Genomic DNA, 26516 nt, shown 5'->3' with positions numbered 1-26516 from the left:
AGAGGAAGATATCCTAAATGGGAGATATGTATGATGTTGTTGATAGGAAAATTTGTGCCATGTGTAATCGACTCCATCACGAGATTCTAAAAGCATCAAGACGATTAGAATGATGTTTGGATATCATGTTTGAAGTTTGGACGAATGTTGGTCTCCTATTAAGGTTTCTAAAGGGGACCAAAAAAAGGCAGCACAATTAAGAGTGATAGACCTTCGTTCCCACAATCTAAAGAGAGTCCTTAATGCTCTGTCCCTTTCATTATTCTTTCCTGATTACAAATAGTTACAGATAAAACTTCGAAAGTATGAATATTGATACAAATGTAAAGAGAGATAGCCTCAGAGGCGAAGCAAACTGGATCTCTTCCAGTCATCCTCCCCTTTTCATGGCACTGTACCTCTATTTATAGAAATGAGTCGGAGTACAACTTCATATAAAATTACATGTATGTCCTCATTTCCTATACATACAAACTACAAAATCCTGTGGAGGTATCATCTTCTTTTCCTTTATAGATGTGTCCATCAAGCCTTTAGGTTTTCTTCCCCTTCTTCTTTCTTGACTTGTTGACACATGCCTCAATCATGGAGACGAAGCTCTCAGGTTCGCTATGCATGTGTGTTTTCCAAACGAAGGTCCTGAATGAAGTTGTGTTGCATTATCCCTTTGGAGCACCTGAAATAGACATAAGAAACAATTGGAAACTTCATGGTTTGAGGAGCTTCGGTATAAGAAGACCCCCAACATTAGCCCCTCGTGATATTAGTTCATTTTTATAACGAGCTCAGATAGCAGAATAAACGAATGAGGCCTCATGCCAAAGGTCTGAAAACACCTTCCGAGAGCTTATTATTGAAAACAAATTCTTAAAAATACACTTTTATGAATGTCCGACATAGGGGGACCACTTTGCAGTGGTTGATTGCGCATGGATCCTTCAATTATGTGCTTTTGTTGTATATAATATGTCAAGACCTGTCAGCTAGGCATGACATTTACTGCTACTGACTACTTGCTATTGTTGCTTTCTCTGCCTATGAAGCTTACTTTTGATCTCTGCTTCTTCTACAAGATTTCCTGCCCTACTAACTTCATTGTTTCTAGACGGCAAGAGAGATAGTAATCCCTAAACTCGCCATTATGTTGGCCATAGATGTCGCTAGAAAGGGAAAGGAAATCCTAGCCGTTGTGACTTGTGAGTGAGTCTTTAGTCAGCGTAGCTAGAGCACCTGCTCATGCTAAAGAAGGTGAACTTGAGGATATCTTGGCTGATCTTGGAGAAGAGTCTGATGAAGAAAGTGAAGACTTTGACTTTGAAGAGGACAACAACGTTAATGATATTCAATAGTCGAAGCCTAGCCATGTGTGCTTCCGCAAGTTAACAATGATGAAGGGTCACATTGAGGTTTTGAAAAATATAAAGTATATTAGTGACATTGGTATGGTTAGGCTTGGGAAGAAGATGACATCACTTTGCCAAAGAAGAATGAGGGTGGTGTTCCAAAGCTTCCTCAAAGTCGGCCTTCAGTTCTCTCTCCATAAGATGGTTGTAGAAGTGCTAAAAAGGTATGACATATACCTTCATGAGCTGACCCCTAACACCATAATGAGGTTTGGGGTCTTCATCTGGGAAGTACTAAGCCAAGGCGTAGAGCCCACCTTGGAATGCTTTTGCCATATCCATGAACTTCATTACCAGACGAAGGCAACTATTAAGGAGCAATTGCACAACAACTTAGGCTTCTATAACTTTCAATATCGAAAAGAGGTGCATTATGTCGGTGTTTAGTGTCCGACCGCACACCCAGGGTTACGCTTGCGGTGTTTTTGGGTAGGTCGGTGTTGTTGATTGTAGCTCAATGGTCCGTGCTTGGATCACAAGAGAGAGAGACAGGCGGTTTTCTGCAAGTTCGGGCCGCTTTGAGAGGCGTAATACCCTACTTCCTGGGGTGGGTCTATATGTGTGGTGTGTTACAAGTGGCGTCTCCTGAATGGAGACGGGATAATGAGATGAAAATGATGGGGTCCCAGGACCTTATATACACGACCGTGGGGCACTCCTTACATACATGATGATCACATATCTCCTAACTAATAGTGAACCGTCTTAACCAATCTCCCGAAAAACCTGCCGACTCATCCCTGATCCACCCTGACATTCGAGGGTGCCAGGCGCGAGAAAGTCGAACGGTTTCTTGGGATAGTGCACGATTCGACGGACTATCTGGGCTCGAGTCCATCGCCTTCTCGGATTGGCCCATTCCTCTAGTAGTCTTCGCCTGACCCATGATGAGATGGCCATGCGAAATAACTGGCTCGAGGCCCCGCGCAAGGATCTTTTGCCTCCTAGTGGACCCGGGGGGTATCTGTCCCCCACAAGCCCCCAATCTTTGAGTTGATTTTGAAATAATCGGTCCAAAGATTCTTGGTCCAGCCTATGGGTTTGTTGTTTGGCCTAATTTCTGTTCTGCTGTTGGGTGTAGCCCCTGAGCTTTGAGTGGATTTTATAAATAATCCATACAAAGGTCTTCATCTTATGCTTTTGAAATCAGCACTTTGGCTTCAAGGTACTGTAGATCAATTGGGTGCACCCATTGGGTGTAGTCCCCGAGCTTTGAGTGGATTTTAGAAATAATCCATTCAAAGGTCTTCATCTTATGCTTTTGAAATCAACATTTTTGCTTCAAGGTACCATAGATCTATTGGGTGGGTGTAGCCCCCGAGCTTTGAGCGTATTTTAGAAATAATCCATTCAAAGGTCTTCATCTTATGCTTTTGAAATTAGCATTTTCTAAATAACTAGGCGATGCCATCTGTCCATGCCTTGTTAGGTCTGAAATCAATTTGATCGGTGGCAGATTGGACATCTGGCTAGTTCAGGCAGATGGCCCTCAGCTGGACATCACCTTGCTCTGTGCTTCAATGCTTCTGTTGATTGGACTTGCGCTTTAGTAACCACATTTGGACTTCCTCCCGTCTCAGTCGATCTCCTCCTTTTGTCATGGTACATTCATTGCGTGTATTTTGTGGATATCACTTCTTCAGAAAATCTTTGAAAATTCTGGGCGACACACCCAATGGGTGTGCCCAAGGGGTGTCTTGGTGCGTAGAGTGTTTTATCGCGTTGTCCTGAAGTAGTAACTTGATGTGATGAAGAGGTGTAATCATTTGCCAGAGCAGTTAACTCAGGTCCAACCGGTGTCGTGTTACACGAAACGGCGCCAGTTGCCTGACTTCTTTTCAAGCGGCTTGAATAGCTTATTGAATTCTTGCGACTGTTCGGCGAGCGAGGTAGGAAGTGGACGGTCACCCCCCCGGCCTCTTTAAATAGCCTGCTTTGCCCTGGCTATTTTCTTCACTCGTTCTTTGATCAATTGCTTTCTTCTTCTTCTTCTTCTTCACTCCCTCACTTTCCACCCGACCATGGGCAGGGGTAGGAGGGGCAGAGGCTGGCCTCACCGCGCCGATGGCAAACGTAAGAGCGCCCCAAGTCCTCCTTAGGAGGATTTTGGCGACTCGGGGGGAGGCCTCCTCCGAGTATGATTGGGCCCGCTCCCACCTCCCCGGTGGCGTTGTCCGAGGACTCGAATGACTCCATGGGGTTGTCCACCACAGCCCGAGCATACTGGTGCTCCATCGAGCGTGCCGGGATCGGTGGATCGAATGACTCGGAGGATGTCTCCTCGAAAGAGATGGACTCCTCCGACTCTTCTGAGGAGTGGAGCGGTGGCGACGGTGACGGTGGTGAGGACGACGGCAGCAGCGGCGACGATGACGGCGAGGGTGGTGGCAGCGGTGACGGCGAGGGCGACGGCACGGGCAACGGCGACGGCAGCAAGGGCGACGACGATGGCAGCAAGGGCGACAGCGACGGTGACAAGGGCCAAACTCCTGAACGAAGTAGTGGTTTTATGTGAAAATGATTTAGAAAAAAGGGCAGATGTGAGGGGCATTTTTAAGAGGCCCATCAAGTCTAACTTCGGCATCAAGAGGTCAGCATGCTATATGAACCATGAAGCTCATGCCACATTAGTTGCTTTTAATGCTATCTACAACCACATTGGTACAAGGAATCTGGTCCAGGAACACTTGTCTTTAAATATTTGGCTGCTCTGAGCTGAATGGACTATGTTGAAGGCGAATGATGATGACTCGATAAAACAAGAGGTGGGAGTGGAAGTCTCGTGAGACTAAAGTATACTACAAGTTTAGAGATGAGTTTGGAGAGAGGCATGCGACGAATGGTTGAATGCCATCGAAACAAAGTTTGGGAACTTTGTTAAGAAGGAAGATGAGGTCTTAACAACTGCTTTTGGGGCCCGAGGAAAACAAAGATTGAATCGTGTTTTTGATAACTTCAGGTTTTTCTACCCTGACTAACCCCGATTGGCATAGGGCGGACAGAAGAAAAGAAAAATGGTTGCAAAACTGCCCTCAAATGCCTAGAAGCCAAATAGGGCAAAGGTTACCGCAAAGCACTAAAGGCTGCCTACGACTAAGAATAATGCAGAAAAGGTTTTTACTTTGACATTAACTTTACTTCATTTTATGTCAAATTGGTTGCTTACATATGTTATTTGCTTTGTAGGTGGAGAAGGTCGTAAGAGAGGCCAAAGCGATTAAAGAGGTCAAAAGGATAAAGGAACTCAAAGGTATCGATTCTATATTTTGACGAAACTCTTGTTCTGATTATGCGCACGCAACAAAATTTTGAAAAATGCTCTTCCACAAGGGATAATTGAAGAGTACAATCACGAAGAGGATGAAGAGCTGAAAGATTCCTTGTCTCTTATTGATATTATGAACAAGACGATAGATGAAGTTGTGCTTAAAATTTGTAACGATGTTGCTGACGAAGGTTTGAATGGCAACTGATGAACACTTTGTAACAAACTTTATAAATCAATTTGTGAAATATAAAAGCTTCATTTTTTTGTTGTGTTATGCTTTTGTGATGTGTGAAACAGAAGTTGCTACCTTTTTAGCCGCAGGCGAAAAACACATTTCCTTCTTTTCATGCATAACAAAGGCATAAAACCGCCTCTCGCTTATATTCTTGCAACTGAAATGAAGGTTGAGCGCTTTAACACAATCATAAGCAACGACGAACCACTTCAACTTTCATTTACAACACATGTGTTATCTTGCGCAGACAGAAAAAATGTAAGGTAACAAGGACTAATTATGTGCTACTTGAGAACATAATAAAAATGGTATGTTTGTTCCATCTACTCAGAGCATGTCCTGCTGCAAAAAAAATTCATGTATTTTCAATGTTGCCTGATCTCAGCTTGACTCTGGCTTGTACTTGAAGGGCTTCTGAGTCTTTGTCACCATTACTAGGTGACTCATTATGCCTTCATATGATTTGAAAACAATGGGGACATCTTCCCTTCTTGCTTTTGTGCAAACAAGAGAATATTGATAATGATATACATGAAGGTGTAATTAAATGATGTTATGGTGCAGAATGTATGATGTTGAAGATATTATGACAAAGGTGCATGAAATTCAGAAATAAAAGATCATGCCTTCATACAAATGTCCTTGGGGTCTGACTCTGCCTTCTATCTTAAGGATTTTGGAGTCTTATCACTATTATTGGGTGATTCTCTTTCTGACTCTACCTTCTACTTGAAGGACTTTGAAGTCTTGTCACCATTAATGGGTGACTAATCCTGCCTTCATTTGAAGATCTTCGGGATTTTTCATGCTTTTTGTTACACTCGAAGGTGCAACCTCAGAGTTACATTTGCAAACATTCAAGGGATATACACTCTTATGGTCTATTATGACGAAGGTAAATAGGTAATAAAGATAAAACATAATATAATAGAAAGAAATCTCTTTGTTTTTTTACAACTTTAGTTCTTCGATCCAGCTCCTGAGGCCCTAATATATGTGCTTGGAATCAGGGACCATAATATTCACTATACGAGCTTCAGAAGGCTCTCTTCTATCCTGATGATGCATGTCCTATGCTGGAAACTAAGGGTGGCCCATGGGTACTTGCTCATATGGTGGGGGTCCTAGGATGAATGGTGGAGGAGTTGCCTAATGACTAGGTGAAGGACTAGTCGAAGAAATAGAGCCCAAAGGTTGTGGCTTCAGCTCTTGGTGTTGAATGTGTTGTGGAATGTAAAGAAAATAGTATGAAAATGTGTGGAAAACCTCCTTCGATTGACTTGTCTATGCAACAACAACAAGTTCTTTTTGATTTTGAATAGTTATTTGGTAGGTCTTTTGGTGTGGCCTTTGTTCTCTCCACACAAAACACAATACAACTTTTGTGGTTGTGAGTTGAATCTTCCTCCAAAGCTCCGCCCCTGTTCCTCTCTTGGAGATAGTGGTCAAAAATTGCCTTGCGAAGGTTGTTGTTGAGTCAAATATGTTTGATATCGATCTTGTGGATGATTTTGCTATCCTTGGCCTTGGCCAGATTTGTCTTCATTTTGGCCTAGATTCTGGATGCTTCGAACATGGCTGGGGTGAAACCTCCCTCCAAAGCCCCTAGCAACTTTCGCATATTTCGACACTTCTTTCCTATGCTAACAAAAGTCATTGTTTGCTCTAATGTACTCATCCATCTTATGCAACAGCTTAATGAAAGTCATTGTTAGCTTATCCACAAAATGAAGTCCCTTGATCATTACTTCGATTACTATGTCCTTTGGCATACTTGGTGCCCGAGCCCGAAGCCGAAGAAACCTTCGGATGTCTTTTGGCATACTTGGTTGTTCGATTACTATGTCCTTGATCATTACTTCGATTACTATGTCCTTTGGCATACTTGGTACCTGAGTCCTTTGGCATACTCTTCTTGCTCTTGAGCACACTGGAACAGGGCTTGAGCAGTTATGGGCTTCGTTTGAAAGCCTTGAAAGCTTGTTAGAAGAAGGTCCTTGAGTTATTGCCATAATGAGGTAGATCCTGGTCGAAGAGAAGAGTACCATATTTGTGCTACATTCCTGACTGCCATGACGAATGATTTTGCCATGACTGCTGAGTTACCACCATATGAGGATATGATAGCTTCGCAACTCATCAAAAACTGCTTCAGATCTATCAATCCATTATACATTAGAATCTGGGGTGGCTTGTACAGTGGTGGCCATGATATAACTTGCAGATCTGCTGCTAAAGAGAAAGTGTCAACATACAAATATGCATCATAATTGTCCCCTTCGAGATGAAGGTTCCTTTGGTGGTATGGTTCTTGAAACTGCTCATCTTGTTGCGTCATGTGGCATAATTCTTTTGATGCTTCATCGATTTGCCTTTGAAGTTGAGAGACCCGAAGCATTTTTTCTTTGCGCTTCTCCTTGCTAGTGGATAGCTTCGAGATTTTCGATCTCTTGGTCGAGGTCATCTTGTGATGGAGGATCCTAGCCTTCCTTTTCCCTCTTCGTGCCTCAAGATGACGTGCTTCTTCCTCCAGGTTCTGATCTATGGGAGCGAGAACTGAAAGGGAAATAGGCTTATACCTTTTCCTAATTGATTTTGGTGGTTGAATTGCCCAACACAAATAATTGGACTAACTAGTTTGCTCTAGATTATAAGTTTTACAGGTGCCAAAGGTTCACAACAAACTAATAAAAAGACCAAGAAAGGGTTCAAACAAAGAGAGCAAAAGACAACCCAAAGGCAGCCCTGGTCTGGCGCACCGGACTGTCCGGTGTGCCACCGGACAGTGTCTGATGCACCACCGGACAGTGTCCGATGCACCAGGGAGTTCCACTATGAACTTGCCACCTTCGGGAATTCTGGAGCCCGCTCCGCTATAATTCACCGGATTGTCCGGTGCACCAAGCGGAGCAACGGCTCCAAGCGCCAACGGTCGTCTGCAACGGCTACAGTGAATAGGAACAGTGCCGACTGCGCGCAAAGTCAGAGCAGGCGTCAGAAGGCGCACCGGACAGTGAACAGGACCTATCCGGTGCACCACCGGACTGTCCGGTGGCCCAGTTGTCAGAAGCTCCAACGGTCGGAACCCAACGGCCTGGTGACGTGGCTGGCGCACCGGACAGTGTCCGGTGCGCCATACGACAGAAGCCCTCACCAACAGTTCTTTTGGTGGTTGGGGCTATAAATACCCCCCAACCACCACACTTCAATGCATCCAAGTGTTCAGCCATCAAACCTCATACAAGAGCTCTAGACTTCATTCCAAGACACAAACAAAGAGATCAAATCCTCTCCCAAGTCCAAAGATCATTCCAATCAAATAGTGACTAGTGAGAGAGACAATTGTGTTCATTTGAGTTCTTGCGCTTGGATTGCTTTTCTTCTTCCTTCTTTCTTGTTTCCAACTCAATTGTAATCAACGCAAGAGACACCAATTGTGTGGTGGTCCTTGTGGGGACTTAGTGTCCCGATTGATTGAGAAGAGAAGCTCACTCGGTCTAAGTGACCGTTTGAGAGAGGGAAAGGGTTGAAAGAGACCCGGTCTTTGTGACCACCTCAACGGGGAGTAGGTTTGTAAGGACTGAACCTCGGTAAAACAAATCACCGTGTCATTCTCTCTTATTCGCTTGTGATTTGTTTTCGCCCTCTCCTTCGGACTTGATTATATTTTTAACGCTAACCCCGGCTTGTAGTTGTGCTTAAACTTTATAAATTTCAGATTTGCCTATTCACCCCCCTCTAGGCGACTTTCAAGAACAGAACCAACATGTGTGGATTTCTTCGGAGGCATAACGAAGAGATGCTTGCAGTCATAGATTCACCAGAGGTGGCGCTAATGTTGGTCACCTGTCAAGGTTCCTAAAGGGGACCAAAATAGGGCAACACAATTAAGAGTGACAGACCTTCATTCCCACAATTTATCTAGAAGATAAATTGAAGTAGGAAGATTATTATAGTTAAAGATCTTCAAATAATAAAATGAGGATATCTAAAGAGAGTCCTTACTGCGATGTCTCTTTCATTTTTCTTTCCTGATTATAAATAGTTACAGATATACCTTCAAAAATATGAATATTGATACGAAGGTAAAGATATTACAGCTTCGGAGGCGGAGCAAATTGGATCTCTTCCAGTCATCCTCCCCTTGCATGACATTGTACCTCTATTTATAGCAGTGAACCAGAGTATAACTTCGTATAAAATTATAAGTATGTCATCAGTTCCTATACATACAAACAACAAAATCCTCTAGAGATATCATCGTATTTTACTTTGTAGACGTGTTGATCAAATATTTAGGTTCTCTTTCCCTTCTTCTTTGTTGAGCTAAAGCTATCAGCTTCGCTATGCATGTGTGTTGTCCAAACAAAGGTCTTGAACGAAGGTATTCGAAGTACCTAAAACAGACTTATAAACAATTGGCAACTTAATGGTTTGAGGAGCTTCAGTAGGAGAAGGCCCCTATCAAAGAAGAAATAGGGTTTCTTGCATGATCTGCCAAAACGGGTGTAGTTAAAATTTCAAACTGCTAAGACATGTTTTTCCTTAATTGGCCCGAGCAGCCTTACCGGCTAAGGAAGCGGCTTAAGCGGTTTAGGATTTAGCTAAGTAGGTTTTCTTAGTTCGAGTTTAACTCGGTTTCGACTTCTATTTTGATGTGAGAACATGCGGAACATGTATTGGACATGTTTTCTACTCGAATAAGCCTATCTCCAGAATTCCTTATTCCATCAATATTTCAAACTCCACTCTATAAACAGTGTAGTCTACCGTGTAAAATAGTGTTTTGCATGACCATATGCAGGATCTGTTGCATATTGCCTAAGATCAACCCCTCTATATATAAGGATCATAAAAAATTGAGAAATCCAACATTCAATAAAAAACCCAATATATTACTTTTTATCTTAATTTTCTCAAATCCTATTGTTCGACATATCTCTGGACGAAATTCCACATCGTTCTAGGTATCTTTGCCGACACTAAGACAATCTAATGGCTTCTTTGGAACACAAGAATTTCTCAGGAATAGTATAAGAATTTTACAAGAATAAGTTTAAAGCATAGGAAAAACACATGATTTAGAGAAAAAAATCCTTAAATCCAAAGGAACCTTAAGGGCTAGTTTGGTAACCCCGTTTTTCCAAGAAATTTTTATTTACCAAGGGAAATTAATTTATTTTCACTTGAAAAATGAGAATCCCTTAAAAAATTAGTTGTCAAACTAAGCCTGAAACTCCATTTTTTCAAGAGATTTCTATTTTCTCAAATCCCTTACGGTGCGTTTGAATCCCTTTATTTTAAAAGAATTAGAATTCACTCAATAAAGTAATTTATTTAGTTTAGAATTTAACATTCCACCACTTTCCAAAGTTTAGATATAAGCTTATCTCAAATTCATTGGGTGGAGGATGGGAAATGCTTTTATGCATTGGTAGAATTTGTTTCTACTCTGTAACTTACATGACACACTTCGTCTCACTCCTCTATAGTAAAAATATAGCACATAAATATCTCCGACATCTTGCTAATAATAGTTTACAAATATATTTTGCATAAAAACGAATTAACTTAATTGATATATGTCTAAATTACTATTATTAGAATGGAATTCAATTCCAATGATCCAAATAGGGTGTTAGAAAATGAGGTTTCCAAACTAGTCTTAAGTGTGTTTTCGCGACAAATCTTGTCGGGGTGTTGTCAAGATTTTTACGTGGAGAATAAGCTTCAAATCAGCTTTACAGTCTGCTTGATCGGTCTTGCTGATCTTGAGGTTTCTCGCTACATGATAGGACATTAGGTCATGTGCGACCTCGTGCATTCTATTCATTTATAGTGTGTGATCCGATTTAGAGTTAACAGGTGTGTTACAGTTTGATTTTAAACATTCAGGTTTGGTCTCAAATATCGAACTGTTCCATTGACATATTCATTTCTAGCAATATCGTATTTGATTATTTTTTTTAAAAAAGATGCTTAAAATAGAAACAATTTAAGCCTTTTTCTAATTACTTCAAATGTTTTCATTCATAGACCTATATAAAGCAACGTTGTTTTGAAGATTTGTGTTGCTAATTGCACTCGAGGCCGTAAGTAATTGACCAACTCAAGTACTGGCTAATTTGAACTGGGTTTGGTTAGGTCAAGTGCTTGGTCCCATCGCTTGTATCTGTCGCTCATCTCATTGCGGCCATTGCACAGTTGATGTACCTTCCGGTTTCATAAAGGTATAATAAAAATTTCTACTAAGAGAGAAGATGTTATGGTCGGAGACCAAACTAAAGCAGTTCAAATCTCTCATTCTCTCATATAAATGCAATACATCTTCGTCATATTTGGTACCATGACATGTTTTAAACAACAGGTGCTAAACATTATTGTAAACACTTGAATTAGCCCATAATCAAATGCCTAGGAGACGCTACTTGATACCTAAGTAATGGGGGGCAAAACAAGTCAAACCCCTGACAATGTGCTTGCGCTGTCTTCTGAAGACTACATCATCCGCATAACACTGGGATTCAGTGATACCGTGAGGGTAGGTAATATACAACTAACTCCTAGTTACATGCACCTAGCCAGGCTTTGCAAGGAAGTTAACTATAGCGTTCATCTGTTCCCACGGAAGGACAAAAACAACTTGATTTAAGCCTGGAAACAGCCAATCGGATCATGAAACACATTTCATGCTTGCAACTTCATCGGCCCTTAGCTTATTCTGAAACAAAAGGCAAGAAACATCAGTGATCTGTGTGCCTCGTCGTCACACAACCATAAGCTAAAACCTTTCGGTCATATAGATGTGCATACTTGTTTGCTTGGTTGATCCATTTTGACTGTTTTCTGGAACTTCCTTGACGGTAGAAGATTCTGGAATCTCAGAAGGTGACCTCAATTCATCTGCAGCGGTTGAAGCATCCTGCGCCTTTTCTGCCCCGGGTATGCACTGCTGCTCTAGCATCATCTGAAGACACTTCCCTTGTTCCTCGATTCTTAGCTGCAAACTTCTTTGTATCTAAATTCCATGGAACAGCAATAGCGATGAACTTTGTAAGATACAGTATGCTGCAGACAAGGTTACAAGATAATTTTCGGGGACAAACATTAAGTTCAGATTTTTGGCTAGCTCAAATTTGAATCTGAAGTGGTTAGCAGCAGGGATGTATAAACCAGTTATGGTAGACCTAGCATATTTTAAAAAAACAAAAATATGAAGCCTATTGGCATGTAATGCTTACGGTTCATCAACCAATGAAGCAACTGCCATTCTAGTAATTCTGCCAAGAAAAAGACACTCTGATAGAGGTCGTGACACTTACATGCACTTTTAAGAATCAACCATACTGAGGGGTGTTTGAATTCACTAGAACTAATAGTTATTGGCTAAAAAATTGCTAGTGGAATTAGCTAGCTAACAAATATCTAGCTAATTATTAGCTAACTTCCTAAAAATAGCTAGTAGTTAAACTATTAGCTAGACTGTTTGGATTTCTTCAGCTAATTTTAGCAGCTAACTATTATCTCTAGTGCATTCAAACATGGCCTAAATGGGCAATTATTTTATTTGGAGAGCATATTACAAAAAACAACGCAAGCTCCAAAATAATGCAAATTAAACCTGTAGCACAAGATGCAAAGGACAACAGTGTCGCATATAAAAACAAACTTCAAAAACTCCTGGAGTTACAAGCTCAAGATGCAAAGGAAAATATGGTACAATAAAATGTTCTACCAACACCTAAGTTATACTGATTTTAGACCCTTGCACTTTCAGACATCAATCGAAAGCAGAGCAAAGTGTAATAGTACCTCAAGCTGTTCATGAAGCCGCTTTTGAAGTTCCAACTGGAGCCTAAGTGCTTCAGTGAGATCAAAACTCCTGCAGTAGTATATATAAAAATGATGTTACGAAGCCAGACACTTAAAACAAAGAACCAAAGCTCAGGACGACAGGACCACATAACAAAGTAATTTGTCGATACGGATACTCTAACACGGTAAGTTGTTCTAAGTAATAAACCATTGTTTTAAGAAAAAATATTTGAAATTGAACATAAATGTTGGAATATAATATAAGTGAATTGTCCACCTCTTCATATCAGCTTAAGCTATTAAGTTGCATGCACCAAACAATTCAACCTAAAAGCTTTGAATTGGTTGGTGCATGCAACTTAATATAGTATCAAAGACAGAGGTCTCGAGTTCGAATCATGGTTATCACAATTAAAATAAAATAATTGTTGCTCACTTCTTTTCCACATCCGAGACCCAAGAGAGACTCGACGTGAGGGAGAGTGTTGGAATATAATATAAGTGAATTGTCCACCTCTTTCTATTAGCTTAAACTTTTGGGTTAGATTGATTGGTGCATCCAACTTAATAATAAAACTATTCAAAAATGAGAAGGAAGCTGAAATTTATCAAAATACATGGGCAATGCTGCTTCATGAATCTATGCTGTGATGGCACATTCACTAAAAAAGTAGTTCTGAAAATAGTTGTGTTTAAGCAAATTGATGCACAAAGCCACAAACAAAATGTCATATCTGTTTGACAATTGATTGGTGAACTTATCATGCTTCTATTCTTGCAAACAACAACAAAAATCAATGTTATTAAAATGATGTTTAGATGACAGAACACTCTGAGGGTGTTAAAACATTAAAATGTTTTACAACTTGATGTAAAACGTCGTTTTCTAGCGTTTAAACGCCTCGTTTTGTAGTTTAAACAATGAATACATTAAACGTCATGTTTTACTCTTGCCCAGCGCCTCAACCATCGAAATGGACCTGGCCCAGTTAAGACTTGTGCAGCCCGCAACCTTCTCTGTTCTCAGCCCCTACAGAGCCATGCTCCATCCGCCGCCGCGCACTTTGTGCACGCACGCGATGCTGCCACACTACAGACCGCCGGCCGCCTCGCACTCTCATCCGTCGTGCCACGTCCCCTCGTCCTACAGGCCCCCCGTCCTGCTGTGCCTTGTCCTCATGTCCCTCGTCCTACACTTATCTGTTAAACATGTCTTTTGTAGGCCAACATTCTACACCATACAACATTACGGTCTAAGTGTCGCCTTATAAAAATTTGTCTTTTAGCTTCTACGGTACCCTCTTGTCATATAGAATGTCAGATGCTTGGCGCCACTTCATCTACCCTGCTTTGATTTTATGGCTAACATCACTTTTGATGCGGTGCAAACAAACAAAATCCTAGATGCAGACATACCCTTTCAAGTCAATAGATGGTATATCTTCTTTTGATGCCACTTTCTTTTCAGAAGAGCCTGAAAATATTAATTCACCAAACTTGATAAAAACAACTGAAGAATTGAAGTAATGAATACAAAAAAAATGGAACATATAGGAAGTGGAACATGTCAGACCTTCAGATAACTCTGGTCTGTATCTAGCTGTTCTGTATTTCTGAAACACATTGTTAGATAAAATTCAGATAGAGAATAATTTTCAGCTATTTTCAATAACGTCCAACAATAGGGCTAGATATCAGACCTGAAGATGACTTTTTACATGATAAATGGTCAAATTGTCTGCCTTCATTAGCTTCAGGACACCCTTAGGAGTTGCTTCTGCAACAATTTAAGGAAAATGTCAAAACGAATCAATCATGGGAGACATATGTCTGCAAGCAGTACGCACTTTCACTGCCACCAAGTATATTGACAGCATCCACAAAGCGCTCGTGAAGCTCAGGAGTCCATCTCATGCGTGCCTTGCCAGTATTGGAGCCAGCAGTGGGTGAGGGTGCCACAACTGCCAACGGTTCAACAGATTGAGATGAAACTGTTTGTTGGGTAGCTGATTGGTGAACTGAGTTGGATGATTGCACAGGTTGCCCAACCTATGTGAAACACAAATTAATGCATAAAGACTATAAACAAAGAGTATAGTGCAGTAAAGGTTATAACAAAGAAAAGTGACCTAGCCAATACAAGATTGATTATTACCATAGCTGAAACTGAATGTTGTAAAGGATGAGCGAATGCATGCCTAATTTTCAACTTCAAAACCCATTTAATAAAACTGCTGAACTCAAACAAGTGAATTAGCAAATTCCTAAATTATATATGTTGCTTTATTAAAAATGATCCCCAAGGCAACTAAGAGCACAATACAGCAAGTTTGCCATATTTGGTCTTGCCATTTGCTAACACAGCAAACCTCCTGGACCCTGCTAAATTTTTCCTCATGTGAAATTCCAAGATGTGAACTTGTACAGCCAAGTCAAATCTGACTGGAGTCACTTGAGGCAACACCGAACACCCTACATGCAGCTTAGTGATCATGCAGTCTAGATGTCAAACAGCTCGGTCTGAGGATCCAAAGTGAAAAAAAAGAGTCTTGACCTATTAAAGTAGTAAAAAAATGCAGAAACTTTGTGACCCATTGGTGATTTCGAAAAAGAATGAGATGCATGATGTGAACCTGCATATAACATCAGTGGTCACTACTATCCTGGATGTGTGATGAACAGCAAAAAGATGATCTTTTTAAGATTTCCAAGTGTAGATTTGTTATATCATATCAATACAAACAAGATATAATGAAAATAAGATTACAAAGCATTTGTTTTGGGAAAAAACAGGACGTGTAGCCTGTAGGACAACAACAATATGATTACAGATTTGTGGATTTGGCATCAACGTACAGCTAGGAAATACTAAGCACAAACGGGAGTACAAAAAGTCCACCCACCAAAAATGGCATAATTAACTAGCGTACCGGTTGAGTTTCTGTGGAAGTCGGGTTATCAACCATGTCCTTCCAATCCTCATTCATAAACTCTGTCCACCATTCAGTTTGCTTAGTAAGATCATCTGAAGCTCCAATAGAAGTGGTCCCAGTCAAATTATTCCCAGCAGGGACATCACCAGAGTATCCAAGAATGCTCTCAACTGGATCGGGGCACCAAGTTGGTTCAATGTCTCTTGGGAAATCGGTTATGGATGGTTCAAAGCCTCCATATTGTGACCCATAATTCAGCGTTGAGGAACTTGCAGTGCTTGGTACTTGAGAATTGTATGAATTGTGGTTGGGGTATTGCTCAGGATTTGAATGCGAAGAGAACCTTACAGACGGAGGTGAGCACAAAGGACCAACAGATCCAGTATTGGAGTGAAACAGACCACGGATAGGAGCAACAGTTGTCTGGTGAGGTGGTAGTGGAGTGCTCCTCAATTCTCTCTCCATCAAAACACTCTGTGCATCGGGAAGCCTCGGGAAGCTCTCATCCAGAGAGACTGGTATACAAGGCAGAGATGTTGGTACGGTTACAGGAACACCAGAACTGTAGAGCTGGTTGGTGCTTAACCTCTCCATCTACAAACAAGCACAAACCTCAGTTACCACCAACACAACGTTCCTCCAGTGTCCAATGCCCTTTCTATCTTGACTTTTGAACTATGCTCCTCACCTAAGATTATTGTGTCTGCAATTAGAGAAAAGGCATTCACGTTTGTGACAACAAGGAACCTTTGACAACATAAATTGAATGATACACTTGCCATGAAACAGATCATTAATCCAACTACGTCATAAAAAGTACATGCTAAACCAGAAGTCAGCCTTTGCTCAACAAATGAGTCAGACTACATAGCCGATTTTAATTGGACTGCAGGGCCATTTGGGCAACAGGCCCATCGAATTAAAATGAGAACATATCACACAGTCTGAATCGATCTCAGCAGCAGAAAGACAGCAGTTTAAGGTCCTTCCTCGGTAGCAGGAAGAAGCTGGCAACAAAGCCATACTTTTTACATTGTGAAATAAGCTATTATACAATTTTGATTCTCTGTTCATGGCATTAAAACTAGTCTGTAAGTGTCTCTACTATCAGGATTAAACGCACTCCGTGTAAATTCTACATAGACAAACAATCTTCAAAACATTAGATATATATAAGAAATCAACGAATAAATCGCTAGGCAAAGCACCACCTAACCGAGAACGACCCGAATTCCACTCGCCCACGAGCCTAGCTGACATATCTAGGATAATTTCGCACTTCGTACGAGTCCATCCACCAATCTGAACCTAAAGGCAATCATTAGGTCATTAAGGCGCGCCAACTGACTAATCGAACCACAAGGAACCGAAGCGAAACAGAATCGGATCATGATCCTAACCGAGCGCAGAGGCGAAAGAGAGAGGTCGAATCAGCAGAACCAACCGAGGCCGGGAGAGGGCTGACCTCACCTCCGCTGCGGGCAGCGCGTGGCGGGATCGGCGATGTCGAGGAAGAGGAAGAACTCGTCAACCGAACCACCTCGCCTGGCCTGGCGCCCTGGCCTGCCCTCCTGCCTCCAACAGAGCTCGAGCGAGAGGGGGGGAGGAGAGAGGAGAGGAATGAGATGTGAGGCGAGGGGGAGAACTGGAGTCGGCCTTTCGCGTGGTGGACCGCTGCGCTCACTCTGCACGCGAGAGTCGAGCCTCACCGACACGTGGGGCCACCTCGAGCGGACCCGCAGCTGCCGTGGTAGTGGGTAGAGAGGGATCGTGTAGGCAAGCGGTTTATTGCGCCGATGGGAAATGATTCTGTCAACTTGGGGGCGGACCAGCGGGTGGGACGGGTCCAGGGGACGCAGCGTGGGCCGGTTGGCATAGGGGTGAGATGGGGTCCGGTGGCAGTGGTTGCAGGCGCAATGGGCAGAGCGCGAGGGTGGGTGTGGGTTGACGGCGGGGGATGGCCGATGCGGGTTCCGTCTCGGCGTCCACAATTGGCACCGAGGAGTTCTGAGCGACGGAGAAAGGTGAGACGAAAGCCAAAAAACGCAAGGGCAAGTTGTTGCGCCAAGTAGGCCGCCCGCGGTGAATCGGTGATACCACTTGGAATGGATGGGTGGTCAAGGTTACGGCTGCTGATTCTACGGTATATAGAGCATGGGTCCGACTCGACCACCTCTCGAAAAAAGTCTGATCGGCTCCGACTTGACTAATGTTAATGTAACTAGTAAATATGGTTATAATTTTTTTTTGACCCGTAACAATTCACGGATCGAATATAAGTAGAGATGTTCAAATGGGCTGCCTAACCAAGTCTAGCCTGGACCTGTTGAAGCACGTCATGGTTAAGCCTGAATAGTTATCCGGACCGGATCGGACTATCCAACGAGCTCAAATCTCTGAACGAGCTCGACACAGGACGGGCCCAACCATGTCGGGTCGGTCCAGTAATCCCGTCCCAAAAATGAACATCGTGTCGACCTAAGCCCGCTAGCACATAAATCAGGCTTAAAATTATATCACCACAAAAAATTGAACACATTTACAAATCTATACTAACTCTATTAAGAAACATAAATCAGGCTTAAAATTATATCACCACAAAAAATTGAACACATTTACAAATCTATACTAACTCTATTAAGAACCTAATGTGGGCACCTGGTACTACCACGGCTTCACCCTCCGCTGACACTCTAGGCCCCACCTAACGCGTCTCGCCTCAGCGTCATGCCCTTGTGGGCCCCGTGCCCAGCGCTCTCTCAGGCCTCAGCTAGTGCCTGTGAACCCTAGTGCATGTCCAACAACCGACCACGACCGCGCAACTACCCTAATAAGCCCGCTAGCGCATAAATCGGGCTTAAAATTATATCACCACAAAAAATTAAACACATTTACAAATTTATACTACTCTATTGAAAACCTAATTAGGCACCCGGTGCTACCACGTCTCCACCCTCCGCTGACACTCTGGGCCCACCCATGCGTCTCGCCTCAGTTACTGCCTGCGAACCCCAGTGCCTGTGCAGCACCCGACCCCGTCCGTGCAGCTACCCCAATAATTATATAAAATTCAAAACGAGCACTCGAACCCACAATCCCTGCTCTAGAAATGTGAGGCTAACCACGAGACCACATGTACCTTAGTGTTTAAAAATAAACGATAATTATATTTAAATAAATATTTCAATATCTATTTATATGATATATAAAAACCGTAGCAAATCACGGGCAACTAGCTAGTAATCTATTAAAAACTTAATATGGGCACCTGGTGCTACCACGTCACCACCGCGCTGACACTCTAGGCCCACCCCACGCGCCCCGCCTCGGGGGCTGTGCCCTGTGGGCCCCACGCGTAGTGCCCGCGTGCTCTATTAGCTACTGCAATGTGGATCTCAGCGCCCGCGCAGCCAGCTACTACACATGCCCAACACCCGACCCCGCCCACGCAACTAACACTAGACCACATCGTGCCCTATGGGCCCCACGCACAGCGCCCGCGTAGTGCTCTCTCAGCTACTATTCTATGGACAGCTACTACACATGCCCAACACCCGACCCCGCCCACGCAACTAACACTAGACCACACCGTGCCCTATGGGCCCCACGCACAACGCCCGCGTAGTGCTCTCAGCTACTACTCTATGGACCCTAGTTCCTGCGCAGCCAGCTATGACGTCTACCCAGCACCCGACCTCGCCCGTGCAGCTAACACCAGACCACACATACCTTAATGTTTAGAAATAAATAATAATTATATAAAAAATAGTGCAGAGCGAGAACTCAAAACCATACCCCTGCTCCAGAAATTTGGGGCCAACCACTAGACCACACGTACCTTAGTGTTTAGAAATAAACAATAATTATATTTGAATAAATATCTCAATACCTATTTATATGACATATAAAAACCGTAGCAAAGCACGAGCAACTGCTAGTAAAAATTGAAGGATATAACTAAACACATGTTATCACCGGAATTTAACCGGGCCAAAGATGGTTGTAACTCAGAATGGGTTGTAGGGAGCAATTCGAAAAATCGGAAGAGCAGCCCCTGTGCGGGAATATTTCGGGCCAAGGCGGTCGTGTGTTTAGCAAAGTCAGTTGAGCTAGCGTAAAAGTAGGAAGATATAGTTTGTTTTCAACAAACTAGGGTTAGCAAGTCTCTAGACTTTAAATATGTACCTAAGTCACTCATTAGGGTAATCATGAATCTTCATACGTTTTGCGACTACAAGCTTTGGTGCATCGTTGTCCCTATTCTCAGGGTTTTCCACAGGTAAGTGCAATGCCACCCTAATTGCGTCTCACGGTCAGAGTGGTGCCGTTTTTTGTTAAATCTTTGTGTTCTCTCGTACCGAAGCGTTTTTATGGCAAGAAGCACTAGTTATCGTAGCATTTACAAGAAAGTTACGCCGGGTTCGTCATGTGTGCATGATGTTTGCCAATTATGAATGCTTCGCAGCCCCACGTGAGTTCTCGAGTGCGAGGGCGGTTCCTAGCTTTGTCTCACCTGGTAGATATGATCTATCACGTTAGTCTTTGATTCGTCAAAGATCTGTCTAATATATGCATAGTTGCCATGCATACAAGTTGGATGTTCCAGTAACGTGCCAGACACTTCGCGTCGGCTCTAATTGGGATTGTTTCGGGAATCGGCTTGCGCTAGTTTTTAGGCCTATGATATGGTCAGCGCTTAGATGTCCATCATGCTTGCTAGGCCAAACTATGTGAGGGATGATCTGACTGTGCGGTGAAACCTTAACCATAGTGGTTTGGATCCACCTGGTGTGAACAGAGCGGGGTCTCAAGAGCCATCAGCTCTGTGCGTCGCTGATGCGTGGATCCAATGCAAGCCTGGGGAAACGATCGGCTTCTCACAGTTGATATGACCCGTCGAGCCGAAAACGACTCGGACTGACGTTTGCATGTGTTTGTGTACGCAAGAAACCAACTCGGAGCACGTCGACACCCTCCTGATCGGGTTTAGGTCAGGTGGCACGCTAGGCAAACCTCGAAGCTAGGTCGTACGCCAGGATTTGAGTCGTTGACCAAGGGACTGAGGCTCACCAGCCGTCCCAAAAGCCTCATGTCTCCTCATGTTGGTTGTCGTCTCTCGCTGGTGGGTTTCAGGTGGAAACACATTTTGGCACATCCGGTGGGACCATCTATGTCAACATCTTCAACATGAGCTGTCCAGATAGCGAACACTCAGACAAATGCGTGTAGACCAGTGCAAGACAGATATGTCACGTATGAAGAGTTGCCTCTAGAGCACCAAGCAAAGTATGATCAAATCAAGGCTCTCTTCGAAGCCGACCTCATCGACTCTTTCGAGAGGACCCGTAACCATGACATCCTGTGGAAGGGGTTCTCTCCTAAAGGCACTCTCGACGAAGTGGATCTCTCAGTGCCCTCAGAAGAGCGCACCAGAGCTCTACACCAGGAAGTCAACTATATGGTGGCTCATTCGCTGCATCGCCACTCTAAGATCCTGATGAATGAGTTCAAATGTGTGTTCATCCATATTGTTTAGGAGATCATGAAGCATCAATACTCTCCAACAGGCCTAGCTCTGGGAAGTTACAAAGGGGAAATTTTGTTCCAGACTAGGCCACCACTGCCATATTTAGTCGCCGCCCCGCAGGCACCTCCACTTGGATCACCAATGTATGTTGTTTACAAGACAAGTGGTGGTCCTGAGGATTGCTAGTTCTTCAACAATCCGCCTAACCACATTCCTCACGGGTATTCATGTATGTATGTCCCGGATCATGGCAGAACAGCACACCTAGTGCAAACGGGTGCAGCAGGAGTTTATAGATCAGACGACGAGAAATAAGCTTGGCTGGATAAGTACACCACTAGGCCGAGTCATGAAAGCTCAGCCTAGGAGCTGCTACTGCAGATCAGTTTAGCATTATTCCGAGGGATCAGTTTAGCATGATTCCGAGGCAAAAGGCAATTAGCTACACCAAACCATATCCCAGTGAGTATGATCCGATCCCTGTGCCACTCAAGTATCGACTCCCTGAGTTCACTAAGTTTAATGGGTCGGAAGGAGCTAGCTCTATCAAGCACATTACTCGATACTTGACGCAGCTTGGGACAATCTCAGTATGGGATCCATTGCGAGTAAGATTCTTTGCATTGTCCCTCATAGGGTCGGCCTTTGCTTGGTATACCTCGATAGGTGCAGACTCGATACAGGCATGGAAGCACCTAGAAGACCAGTTCCACATCCAGTATCACTCTGAAGCTGATGAAGCCAGGATTGTCGACTTGGCACAAGTCAAGCACAAGTGCAGGGAGACCTTTGCGAAGTTCATTCAATGGTTTAGAGCGGTCAAGAACCGATGCTACTCATCCTGCATCATAGAGAAGGGTGCTCCAACGAGGACTAGCGAAGAGTGTGGACTCTTTGATACCTCGGGAAAAAAATTGGAGGAGTCTTCTTGTCCCTAATTTACTTTATGCATTACTTTGAGCATTTTACTTTATGTATACTTAGTTAGTATTTGTAATAATGACTTAGGGTTGTTGTCTATCTCATAGCCTTTACTTATTGCTAGTAGTTTGGGTGAAGTTGGGCTTATGCTTAGGGTTTAATATTTTATTGGAATTTTAGAAAAGCCTAATTCACCCTCTTGGGCATCATGATTCTTTCAATTGGTATCAGAGCCTTGTTTCTCCTAGTTTAGCTTATCCGCTAGAGTAACGATGTCTGACGGGGATGGACCTCCTCCCATTTTTATGGTGATGATTTTCCTTATTGGAATATTTTTATGGAAGCTTATCTACAGGCTATAGACATTGGAGTCTACAAAGCTGCCACCCAAGGGTTCCCCCAACCTAGAGATGCCACTAATCTTATGGGTGATGAGAACAATTATGAGAAATGGAATGCAAAGGCCAAAACACCCTTTTTAGGGGTTTTTTAATGGATGTATTCAATAGAGTTAGAAATCACAAAAATGCTCATGATTTATGGTTAGACATTTGTGCTCTACATGAAGGAACTAAAAGTGAGCGTGAGGAGAGATATCACATTGCCATGAGAAAGTTAAACTCTTTTGAAATGCTTGCCAATGAAAATGTAAATAATATGTACTCACGACTTAATATTCTTGTAGAGAAAGTGAATGGCTCGGGACTCACTCAAATTTCTCAACCGGATGTTGTGAGGAAATTCTTAGTGTCTTGCCAATTGAGAAGTATGGCCACATTGTCACCGTGCTACACCAAATGGATCTTTCCACCACTACACCAACTCAATTATTGGGAAAGATCAATGCTCATGAGATATATATGCACATCAATGATAAGGATGGGTCTTCCTCCAAGAAGAAAGACTTGGCTCTCAAAGCTAGTCAAGAAAAGAAAGGCAAGACCAAAATCCAAGTTGAAGGAGAGTCCTCCAGTGATGATGATCTTGATACAAATATTGCCTTTATGGTGAGAAAGACAACAAAGATGTTGAAGAAACTCAATCGAGAAAGCATCAAAATTAATTCAAGGAAGAAGACTTTTTTCTCTAACAAGAGAAAGCCCATCTCCAAGATGGATTGCTACAATTATGGAGAACTTGGTCATCTTGTTCATCAATGCAACAAGCCCAAGAAAAACAAATTCAAGGGAAAGAAAGATGATGAAAGTGATGATAAGAAGAAAGAAAAGAAGTTCTTCAAGAAGAAAGAAGGCAAGCACAAGAGGTTTCACAAAAATAAGAATGGGAAAGCATATATTGATGGTGATTGGCTCACCGACATTGAATACTCAAGCGGCTCTTCTTCAAGTGAAGAAGAAGATGATGAAAAGGTCGCCGCCATCGCCGGGGATTTCTCTTCACCACCATCATCATATTCATCCACTACACACCTATGCCTCATGGCTAAAGATGAACGGAAGGTACAAAATGAAAATGTCATTATTGAAGATTGTGAAAGTGATAGTGATGATGATTATGCTTCTCCTACTTATGATGAATTAGAGGACTTGCTTAAAGAATATACTCAAATCATTAGAAAGTCCAAAGCTAAATGTGACAAGCTAAAAGATGAAAATGAGATCTTAACTGCTAAGTATGACATAATTGTTAAAGCTAGTGAGGAAATGAAGGAAGAAAACAAAACTATGTCATCCACTAAAAATGAGCTCAAGACCTTCCTTAAAGATGCTAAACAAAAATGTGAAAAACTAAGTGAAGCAAATCTAGAGCTAAAAGATAGGCTTGTCAAGATAAAAGAAGATTATAGAAAAATTAAAATTGATCATGACAATCTTCTTATTGCAAATGAGCTTTTATCTTGTGATACACATGAAACTATTAACCCTGTTGTTAAGCTTGATGTAGCAACCTCATGTGATGATTTGAGCAATGTTGATCAATCTAGTCTCCATGATGATTTGGTTGAAAAACTTGAAGTCATGACACTAGAGAACTAGAAATTAAAGAAGTACTTGACTGATGCAACCACCAAGGGAAAAATTGCCATAGAAAGCAATGATGTTAATAATGAGTTGACATTGGACAATGAAAGGCTTAGAGAAGAAATCAAGAAACTCAAACTTGAGAAAGAACATCTTGCCACTAGTGTGCAAAAGTTCAACAAAGGTCAATACCTTCAAAATGAGCTCCTCATGAACAGAATCAAGAAAATAACAAGAATGGTATTGGATACAATTCTTTTGTGCAAAAGAAAGCAACAAACCAAAACAAGGCTAAGCAAAATCCTAAGCCCATCAAGTGCTATGAGTTTGGAAAAGAAGGACACTTTGCCCTCAATTGCAAAGCCACACTACCAACTCCCTTGCTAAAGCACTCAAGACCTTTTGCTTTCAATGCTCACTATGTACTTAGAAAAGTTGCAAATGGGAAGGTGAGAGCACCTAGAGGGGGGTGAATAGGTGATCCTGTAAAAATCAACACTAAATGGCACAAAACTTGGTTTATGAAATGTTAGTGGAATCAAAACCAAGGTGCTATGTCTAGAGAGAAAGAGATGACTTCTTCACTTAATTGCTCTTCACAAGGTGAGTATTTAAACTTAGAGCAATTATGAAGTGAGTAGAAGCAGAGAGAATCACACACGAATAACAATAGGTGACACAACGATTTTTATCTCGTGGTTCGGCCAAGTAGAACACTTGCCTACTTCCACGTTGTGGCGTCCCAATGGACGAGGGTTGCACTCAACCCCTTTCAAGCAATCCAATGATCCACTTGAATACCATGGTTTTCTTCCTTATAACAGATGTTCCCTTTGTGAGGAATCTCCACAAGTTGGAGCCTCTCACCCTTACAATATTGATCACAATAAAAACCACAAGAGTAAGGGAGGGAATAGAAACACACGCAAGAGCTAGAGTCGCAGCAACGACACGCACACAAGTCAAGAAACGAGCACGCAAACACAGCGCAGCGAGTTTACAACTCAACAAGTGCTCAAATCACAATCACAATGATCCGGATGCGTGCTTGCGGAGTCTAGGCGTCTTAGGATGTTCAATGCTTAGTGTTCTGCTCCATGCGCCTAGGGGTCCCTTTTATAGCCCTAAGGTAGCTAGGAGCCGTTGGATCTCCATTTGGTAGGCAATTCTTGTCTTCTATCCGTTGGCGCACCGGACAGTCCGGTGCACCACCGGACATGAACAGTGCATGATTTCTTTCCTTCTTTGGCGAAGCTGACCGTTGAACCCTTGGTCCACTTGGCACATCGGACATTGTCCGGTGCACATCGGACAGTCTGGTGTCGCCTAGTGACTGTTGGCGCGGGCCACGTGTCGATCGCGCTGTCGACCGTTGGCGCAGACGTTGTTGGCTCACCGGACAGTCCGGTGAATTTTAGCCACAGCGACCTCGACGATTCCCGAGAGCAGCGAGTTCATCGCTGAGCCAGCTAGGGCACCGAACACTGTCCGGTGCACCGCAGGCTGTACTTAGCCAAATTTCTCCAATCCAATCTCATTTGATTTGACAAGGTTCCTAGCACTTAGAGGAATATATTAGTACCAAAAACAATTCACTAAAGCTTGAGTTATACCTTGATTCCTGATTTGCATCTCTTTAACACTTAGCACATATCATCCAAAACAATATGTGTTGGGCATCTAATCACCAAAACATTTATAGAAATGGCCCAAGGGCACATTTCCCTTTCAATCTCCCCCTTTTTGGTGATTTATGCCAACACATCAAAAAGCAACTCATTTCGAACTAACATATCAGAAGAGCTCAAAAGCGCAAGTTTAGGTCAAATTAAAGACCTCTAGGATTATTATAGAATTTGGCATATATGGATCACTTATGTCACCACTTGGTTTATTTTCACAAAACAAATTCTTTTTCCTATCTCTAAGTCCAACACACTTGTTTTGACAAATTGAGAGATCTTTCAAGAGTAAATTTGATCAAATGCCACAAACTCTCCCTTTTTCCCATCATCAAAATTCTCCCCCATAAGAGAACAATTTTTGCAATAAGAGGGTTTTGATCAAACACAAAGATTCTAACTCTACAATTTTTGAAATTCACAAGTGGTTGGCTGATCCATTTGCTTTGGCCTTAATTTCTCTCCCTTTGGCATTAATCACCAAAACAGGAGAACTTTTGGCCCTTTAACCCCATTGCCTCACCAAAATGTCAAATATGAGCAAAAGGCAATGAGAACACAAGTACGAACTTGGGACAAGGTACATTGATACCGGAATGCAGTGGAAGCCCTCTCTTTGTCCAAGTTCACTTTTCCCTTTCAATATAACTTTGAGACTATATCAAGAGTACTCAACAAACAAGTTAGTCTCAAGGGAGTCAAGTTGTAGCACATCCTCCCCCTAAACATGTGCATCATTTGCAAAGGGAC

General features: G+C 42.6%; 1 protein-coding gene across 7 annotated transcripts; it reads right to left on the bottom strand.

Annotated features, from left to right (window-relative positions):
• Positions 1-11169: 11169 nt before the first annotated feature.
• On the bottom strand, positions 11170-17493 carry LOC100285165 (uncharacterized). 7 transcript variants are annotated; one of them, XM_008653324.4, is made up of 10 exons: positions 17120-17349; positions 16343-16357; positions 15652-16248; positions 14569-14770; positions 14422-14498; positions 14295-14334; positions 14138-14195; positions 12719-12788; positions 11720-11924; positions 11170-11627 (listed from the first exon to the last, which is right to left on the bottom strand). In XM_008653324.4, exons 3-10 carry the CDS (start codon positions 16246-16248, stop codon positions 11623-11625), a joined length of 1254 nt encoding a protein of 417 aa, XP_008651546.1. In that variant the 5' UTR covers positions 16343-16357; positions 17120-17349; the 3' UTR covers positions 11170-11622. The 7 variants fall into 7 exon arrangements, with proteins under 7 accessions (XP_008651546.1, XP_035816518.1, XP_035816517.1 ...); XM_035960625.1 differs by lacking the exon at positions 16343-16357 and having other exon boundaries at positions 17125-17493; XM_035960624.1 differs by having other exon boundaries at positions 15652-16357; positions 17120-17352.
• Positions 17494-26516: the final 9023 nt, after the last annotated feature.

Source organism: Zea mays, chromosome 7 (assembly GCF_902167145.1).
Source record: "Zea mays cultivar B73 chromosome 7, Zm-B73-REFERENCE-NAM-5.0, whole genome shotgun sequence".
In the NCBI taxonomy this organism is placed as follows: Eukaryota; Viridiplantae; Streptophyta; class Magnoliopsida; order Poales; family Poaceae; genus Zea; species Zea mays.
The sequence above is the reverse complement of the archived record's forward strand: the minus strand, read 5'-3'. Positions and strand labels throughout refer to the sequence as shown.